This window comes from Ursus maritimus, unplaced genomic scaffold (assembly GCF_017311325.1).
Source record: "Ursus maritimus isolate PB19 unplaced genomic scaffold, ASM1731132v1 scaffold_2, whole genome shotgun sequence".
NCBI lineage: Eukaryota > Metazoa > Chordata > Mammalia > Carnivora > Ursidae > Ursus > Ursus maritimus.
The window spans coordinates 30,013,110-30,020,969 of record NW_024424452.1 but is presented as its reverse complement, the minus strand read 5'-3'; the positions used below and the strand labels follow the sequence as shown (position 1 = coordinate 30,020,969).

Sequence of the window (7,860 nt, the reverse complement as noted above, 5' to 3'; positions counted from 1 at the left end):
CACTCTGGTAACCTCTGGGCCCAGCGGTCCTGGGCTCGGGCTCGGGGGGCCACCCAGGACCAGGCCCCCTCTTGTCTGCCCCTGCCAGGTCCTGCCGCCACGTCCCCCAGGGCAGAAGGGAGGAGGGGACCTCGAGACTCACATTCGCGGGGGCTCCCCAGCAGGCGGCGCTGGAGCCGGTAGTACTCGGCCAGCACATTGGTTGTGGACAGCTCGCGCAGCGGCCGCAGCAGCTTCTCCACCACGTAGCCAGTCAGCCGGGCCACAGCCAGGGGCTCGTCCCCCGCGGGCAGCAGCGGCAGAGTCACCAGCACCGAACGGTTCCTGGAGGGAGCACAGAGGAGCTGGAGACCCCAGCCTGACCTGCCTCTGAAATAGCTGGAGCTGGACGAGGGTCAGGCTTGGGGCAGGCACAGTGCCTCCTTGCAAGGACTCAGATGTCTGTGCTCCCCCCAGGGCCGTGGGCGGCTGGGGCACCTCTGTGAGAACCCCGATGGTGGGGTGGGCCCACCTCTGGGAGGCTCTTCGACGGGAGCTGGACGAGGGTCAGGCTTGGGGCAGGCACAGTGCCTCCTTGCAAGGACTCAGATGTCTGAGCTCCCAGGGCCTGGGGCAGCGCACTCTGTGAGAACCCCGATGGTGGGGTGGGCCCACCTCTGAGGCTCTTAGACGGGAGCTGGACGAGGGTCAGGCTGGGCAGGCACAGTGCCTCCTTGCAAGGACTCAGATGTCTGTGCTCCCCCAGGGCCGTGGGCGGCTGGGGCACCTCTGTGAGAACCCCGATGGTGGGGTGGGCCCACCTCTGAGGCTCTTCGACGGGAGCTGGACGAGGGTCAGGCTTGGGGCAGGCACAGTGCCTCCTTGCAAGGACTCAGATGTCTGTGCTCCCCCCAGGGCCGTGGGCGGCTGGGGCACCTCTGTGAGAACCCCGATGGTGGGGTGGGCCCACCTCTGAGGCTCTTCGACGGGAGCTGGACGAGGGTCAGGCTTGGGGCAGGCACAGTGCCTCCTTGCAAGGACTCAGATGTCTGTGCTCCCCCCAGGGCCGTGGGCGGCTGGGGCACCTCTGTGAGAACCCCGATGGTGGGGTGGGCCCACCTCTGAGGCGCTTAGACGGGGGCTGGACGAGGGTCAGGCTTGGGGCAGGCACAGTGCCTCCTTGCAAGGACACAGATGTCTGTGCTACCCCCAGGGCCGTGGGCGGCTGGGGCACCTCTGTGAGAAACCCGATGGTGGGGTGGGCCCACCTCTGAGGCTCTTCGACGGGAGCTGGACGAGGGTCAGGCTTGGGGCAGGCACAGTGCCTCCTTGCAAGGACTCAGATGTCTGTGCTCCCCCCAGGGCCGTGGGGGGGCCGGGGCACCCCCCGAGAACCCCGATGGTGGGGTGGGCCCACCTCTGAGGCTCTTCGACGGGAGCTGGACGAGGGTCAGGCTTGGGGCAGGCACAGTGCCTCCTTGCAAGGACTCAGATGTCTGTGCTACCCCCAGGGCCGTGGGGCGGCTGGGGCACCTCTGTGAGAACCCCGATGGTGGGGTGGGCCCACCTCTGAGGCTCTTCGACGGGGGGTGGACGAGGGCAGCAAGGGGAAGTCGGAGCCGAAGGGGACCTTGGGCATTCCACCATCAAGGGAGGACCCTGAAACTTTCTCAGGGTGGAAAATGGGGGTCAGATTGACCTTGTGGGGTCTGAAGGAGCAGAGAGATCTCAGGACACACTGGGGTTGGAGGTGGACGAGGAATAATTCATGCCCTCAACTGGGGGTGCAGACGGCAGGATGGGAGGACATTTACCTCCTCCCAGGAGACTGGGGGGACCTGCAGCGGGGGGCCAGAAGTGGTCTCCAAAGCCTCCCTGCCCACTGCATCCCTTCCTCAGCACAAGCATCCAGTGGGGACCCCTGCCAGGACCTCCCCAGGAGGAGCCCCTACCGCACCAAACAGTCCCTCCATTCGCAGACAGCCTTGACTGGTACATTCCTCTTCACGCCAGCTGACACCCTGCCCGCTTGGCAGCTTCGCTCCACCCGCCCACGTTGTGACAGCACCGAGAGCCCCAGTGGCATGAGCGCCGACCACAGGAACAGGAGCGTCACCAGAGGCCCTGAGCACTGATCCAGGGTTGACCAAGTCAGAGCGGGATTCAAGGCCAAGCATTCCCCGGGTCCCCATGAGCTGTGAGGCTGCTGGCTGTGGCCACTGCCATTCTGAGCCCCCCGCTGCTGACGGGGCCCCTGCCTGGGAGGGAAAGGGGCACACGCTCCCCACACCCCAGGCCTGTTGCTGAGACTGGCTCTGCCGCCCCTTCCGGGCCACCCCCTCTCTGACAACTCCCAGACTGTGAGACGGCCCAGGTCTCAGAAGAGCAGCTGCCTACTGGCTCTCTTCCACCAGGTGTCCTCATGGCTGCTCAAGCTCGACGCATCCGGACGGCACCCTGTCCCCACTCCTGCCACACAGACTGAATAAAGGCCCCAAAACACCCAAGTGCCTGGGCCCCAGGACTGCGGTAACTTAGTGGCCGAAGGCACTTGGCAGGTGCATTTAAGGGAAGGATGCTGAGATGGAATCCACGTGAGCTCATGAACCAGAAAAAGGGCAGGAGGAGGGTCAGAGAGACAACACCAAAGGACAGACGCTGGAAAGGAGGGGATGCTGTGGCTGCCAGCTTTGGAGGTGGAGGAAGGTCTCAGAGCCTTAAGGAGCGCCGGTGGCCCCAGCTCCTGGAAAAGGTAAAGGGGGTGGGTTCTCCCCTCGAGCCTCCCCGAGAGCCAGCCCTGCCGACACCTTGACTGCAGCCCACTGAAACGGATTTCAGACTTGGCAGCTCCAGCACGGCCCAAGAATAGATCTGTGTTGTTTGAAGCCACTCGCCATGTGGGTAAAGTGGCTACAGCCGCAAGAGAAACTAATAAAGCCAGTCTGCGTGCCCCCAGCCATCCCTCCTTGCTCCACGGGGACCGTCCCTCCTGCCCCCTGCAAGGCCAGAACCCTCGGTGCACCACCTCATCCGACCCCCGATCTCCAGGCCTGACCTCACAACACGTCCAGCATCTAAACACCTCGCCACCCCCCACGGCTCCCAGCTTGCAGCAGAGCCACCCTCCCACCTCGCCTGGACAGCCGCAACACGGACCACTCCTTCCTGGGCTCCACACGCCTATGCCCACCACAACCCCGTCCCCAGCCGCCGTCTCAACACCAGGGCCTTTTTAAATGGGATATAGACCATGTCTTTCTCAGCTCGAAACCTTCTGTGGGTTCCCATCTCAGACTAGAAGTCATCGTCCTCACAAAGGCCCCAGGCCACCCGGGTCCCCCTCACCCCTCAGGCTCATGCACCCTCGGCTCCAGCCCCGCTGGCTTCCTGGATACTCCTCCAACAGGCCCGGCACACTCCTACCCCTGGGCCTTTGCATTGGCTGTGCCCTCTGCCTGGAACTCTTCCCTGGTGTCCACACGGCTTCCTCCCCCAGCTCCTTTCAGCCCTTGTTCAAATGCCACCTCCTCACAGAAGCAGACCATGGCTGCACCATTGCAAATGTGTCCCCCACCCCACTTGTCCTGCCTGTTTTTCTCTAGCATTTACCACCTGATACACCAAAGCAGAGGCTGGGAAACTGGCTCATGGGCCAGATCCAGCCTGTGTCCTATTTCTGAATAGCCTGCAAGCTAAGAGGAGCTTTTCTGTTTTTAAAGCATTATTAAGAAACAGAACGAAGATGACAGAGACCGTGTGGGCTACAAAGCCTGAAAACTTGGCCCTGAGGCCCACTGGAGGAAAGGCTGGCCAAGCCCAGGTGTAGATAACCTAGCTATTCTCTAGTGACCGCCTCCCGCCGTGAACAACGGACTTCGTGAGGACGGGGATTGGTCTCGTTCGCTGTTGTATCGAAAGAACCTAAAACAGCTCCCACACGGAGAACGTGTGCGTCAAATACCCGTGGAACGAAGACTAAGCCTCATCTTCGCAGATGAGGACTGAAAATGCCTCCCTGGCAGGGTCACCCTAAGGAATACACGAGACCGAGGGTGCTGTAGCCCAGGGCCCGGCCTGGGGCAGGGAGGCGGGGAAGGACAAGCCCCGAGTTACCTGGCTGAGAAGCTGTATAGGGCCAGCAAGGGCTTGCAGAGCCTCCGCAGGGCCTGGGACAGAGTGGCTTCGGCCCAAGACAGCATCTGGTGGGCGGCCTGCAAGGGGGAGGGGAGGCGGGTGAGAAGAGCCATCAGGGTTCGCCCCACCTGGCAGGCCCGTGTCCCACCCCCTCGCCCCACCTCACCAGCTCCAGGGCTGCCCCGATGGGCCTGGGGCCCAGGGCCCGCCACAGCCGCACAGCCGACTCCGCCCGCTCCCGCCACACCTCATCTAGGGGCTTGGGGGTCACCTCCAGGTAGGCGTCCTTCAGCGTGGCCAGGGGCCCTGCAACAGGTGGCCGCCACCCACTGTGAGCTCCCCCACCCCCCACCGGAGTCCTGACCACAGGCAAGGTGCCACTGCCTGCATCCCAGACCCGGCAGGGAGACCAGCCCCCTTCACGACCCAGGCTTCCAGGAAAAAGGGCCTGTTCCAGGGAATAAGGTGGCAGCACGAGGGACGGCAGGAAAGAGCCTGCCTGACAGGCCTGAGACTTCCCCTCTGCAAGGCCTGTTCACAGGGTCAACCCTGGGCTGGCATGTGGGAGTCCGGATTGGAGGAGGGTTGCCACCGCTCCCAGAACCGAGAAGAGGGCCTGGGTCTGCCCAAACTGTTAGTACGGACAAGTAGTTTGTGCCTGACACCCCCTTTCCTCCTGTGAGTCCAGAATGGTGGGGTGCGCTGGGGGAGGCTTCCTAACGTGACCAGCCCCCTAAGAAAACCCTGGGTGCAGGGTCTCTAATGAGCTTCCCTGACTGACCAGTGTTGGACATGTGTCATCACCATGAGATGCTGGGGGAATTGAGGGCGTCCTGGGTGACCTCCCTGGGAGAAGGTTCTGGAAGCTTATGCCTGGTTTCCCTCCCTCGCTCAGGCCTTGGCCCCCACACCTCTTCCGTTTGCTGACCTTGCTCTGTGTGCTTTTGCTGTAACAAATCCTAGCTGTGAGCAGGAGAATATTCCAAGAACTGAGCCCTAGTGAGCCCCCGGAAGTGGGGATTCGGACACAGAGACATAAGCGGGGTGGGAGAGGAGGGCCAGCTGTCAGCCCTGGTGCTCCCGTGGAGAGGCCAGAGGTTCCCAGCACCACTCGGGGGACGGGGGACGCTCGGGCAACGGCGACCTAGCAGCCAGGACAGAAGCGTCAATCACACAGCCTCGCTAGTGCTGATCACAAACCAGAAACGGGCTCTGGAAACTTCCAGCACTGGGCCTCAGAAATAAAGCTCTCTGCCCAAAAGAAACCAGGTGGGGACTGGAAAGAAAATAGAGCAGGAGTCCCCAAAGAACGAAGGCAGTGGGCATGAGGGGCGTTAGCTTGGAGACCTCCCAGGACGGAGGCAGCCGAGAGAACGTGAAGGCTGCAGGCCCATGAGGCCACGCAGGCTGGGGAGTCTCTGGGGTTGGGCCCTCGCTCTCGCACTCACGTTCCAGCTCATTCTGCAGCTGCTCCAGCCCCGCCTGCAGCCTCTCCAGGTAGAGCGGCAAGTGGTGGGTCAGCACCTGCCTGGCCTGGCTCTGGCCCCACAGCGCGGCCACTGTCTGGCCGCTCTCCACTACGGCCCCCAGTCCCGCATGGGACAACTTCAGGAGGGGGCCCACCACGCTGTCCAGGGTGCCCGCTGGCCGCACCTGGGCAGGGAAATCGAGGCAGAATCAGTGCGAGGGTCTGGGGCACGCAGCATTCCAGAAGATCCTCACGCCTGGTAAGTAGAGGGGTAGGCCGGGACGGGGATGGGGGGGCACATCTCCATACAGCACCTCCCCTTCTCCAAGTGTGTCCCCGACCCCCCACTTAAGTCTACCCACCAGGCGCCGGAACCTTTCCACGTAGGCATCCAAGCCTCGGACCTTCTTCTCCAACCGGGCTCTCACCTGGGCCCCAATGGCTGCGATCCTGGACTGCGGGCACACAGACAGACAAGCTGGGGGCTCCGGGGGGGTGTGTCACGGGACTGGGGTGAACAGGAGCTTCTCGGTGCCGGCCATAGGGCCGCGGGATGTGTTTGCATGCGACAGGGCTGCCTCTGGTTTGCTGGGCCCTGTTGGACCCAAAGGGCTCGCAGCCCCTGGCACCGTGGCCTCTGCCCCAGGGAAAACAGTGTCCCCCACCCCCGGGCCAGCTCACCTCCACGTGGCCCAGCAGGGTTCCTGGGCAGCCGTGCGCCGCCAGGCGGAGACTCTGGTTGGCAGCCTGCAGGGTCAGGCGTCCCAGGGGCTGCACGGACTGCCCGCTGTCCTGGAGCAGGGCCTCCACCTCAGCTGTCTGCCCCTGGGCACATGCCCGCAGCTCCACGCTCTCCTCTCGGCTCCCTGGGGTCAGGAAGGGTCCTGCTGTTGCCCCCGGGACTCTCCTGGCTGCCACCTGGCTGTCCACGCCACCTCCTCTCCATGAAGAGCTTCCCGTCACCCCCAGGCCCTAGCGTTCTCAGGCCTAGAAGCGCACCACCCAAATCAGCTTCCCAGGCCCCCTGAGGCTTGGGCTCCTTCTCGTCCCCCAGCCCCCACCCACCTCTGGTCTGCCCATCTGGACCTTCTCCCGGCCTCTCCTGACATCACAGTCCCTACAGGTGGCCGCAGGGGGCTCACTGTTGCCTCCGAGCTGGGGGCACCACAAAGTCCTAATGGGGTTCCTTGACTCCTGAACTCTCAACACCCCAATCTCTGTCCTCGCTGGGGCCCACATGGGCCCCACCCCAGCCATCTGAGCGACCTCGCCGTCTCTACTCACCTTCCTCGTGGGCCACAGAGGCCTGGAGGCAGCTCTGGGCCCGGGACACTGACAGCCTCACTTTCTCCTCCCCATTGTCCACAATTCCCTCTAGCTGGACGCCGCACTGAGAAGCCGAGGTGGAGACCCGGCCCCGCAGGCCGAGCTGCTGAGCCCTGGAGCTGAGGATCTGCAAACAGGAGGGCAGAGGGCAGAGTAGGGCCTGGGCCCCTGCTCCTGCTAGCCCCAGGCCCAGGGAGAGAAAAGGGAGCACCCACCCCCCCAACATCGCCCAGGGCACTCACTGGGACCCCCATGTCCATCCCCACAACGTTCACTATTCCTGCCAACTGCAGAAAGTACCTATTAAGTCCACATCTGCAGGCCTAGTAAACAGGGGCACCCGCCATCCACGTGGCTTAAACATTGCCAACACCAGGCCTTGCCCTGGAACCGCTGCCTTAACCAATCCCGGTGGCCCTGGGCCTTGGCATTTTTGCCGTTCCTGGTGCCCAGGTGTTTGTACCTGCCGTGTGTTCTGCAATTTCAGGAGGACCCTGGCAAATATCTCAGCACAATGAGCCATGTGGGTAGCACGATGCGTCTGTGCATGGGGGTGAGCGCATGCCTGACTGCCTGAATCTTTCCCCTCCTCTCCACAGGGGCCCGTGCGTTGTCACGAGGACCAAACAAGGCTGGGAAAGCCTCTCTTCACCGCATGGACCCCCACATGGGGCAGGTGGCTCACTCCCAGGCCGGCAGTTCTTGGGGCACTGGGATTACAGATGCAGGAGCAGCTGGGGGCCTGGCGTGCAGGCGGGGAACCCAAGCAGTCAGCCCTGGACAACCTCGGAAAGCAAATCTCTTTTGAAATGGCCGTGCAACTGTGCAGGGGAACAGAGGCCGAGTGAGCCCCGGAGGCAGAAGAGCCATCCCCATCCAGCCATGGATGCTGGGAGGAAACACCCACCTCATGAGCGCCTACTATGTGCGGGCACTGTGCAAACCACGCTGCA

General features: G+C 63.3%; 1 protein-coding gene across 1 annotated transcript in view; it reads right to left on the bottom strand.

Moving 5' to 3' along the window:
* LOC103668601 overlaps positions 1-7,860 on the bottom strand; it is a 151,814-nt gene that overhangs the window by 19,526 nt on the left and 124,428 nt on the right. Inside the window, exons 56-62 of the mRNA XM_040635322.1 lie at positions 6,866-7,034; positions 6,263-6,447; positions 5,944-6,036; positions 5,562-5,766; positions 4,280-4,419; positions 4,093-4,190; positions 143-324 (exon numbers count right to left, since the gene is read on the bottom strand). Coding sequence (XP_040491256.1) covers positions 143-324; positions 4,093-4,190; positions 4,280-4,419; positions 5,562-5,766; positions 5,944-6,036; positions 6,263-6,447; positions 6,866-7,034 — 1,072 coding nt within the window. The remainder of the gene's footprint in view (positions 1-142; positions 325-4,092; positions 4,191-4,279; positions 4,420-5,561; positions 5,767-5,943; positions 6,037-6,262; positions 6,448-6,865; positions 7,035-7,860) is intronic.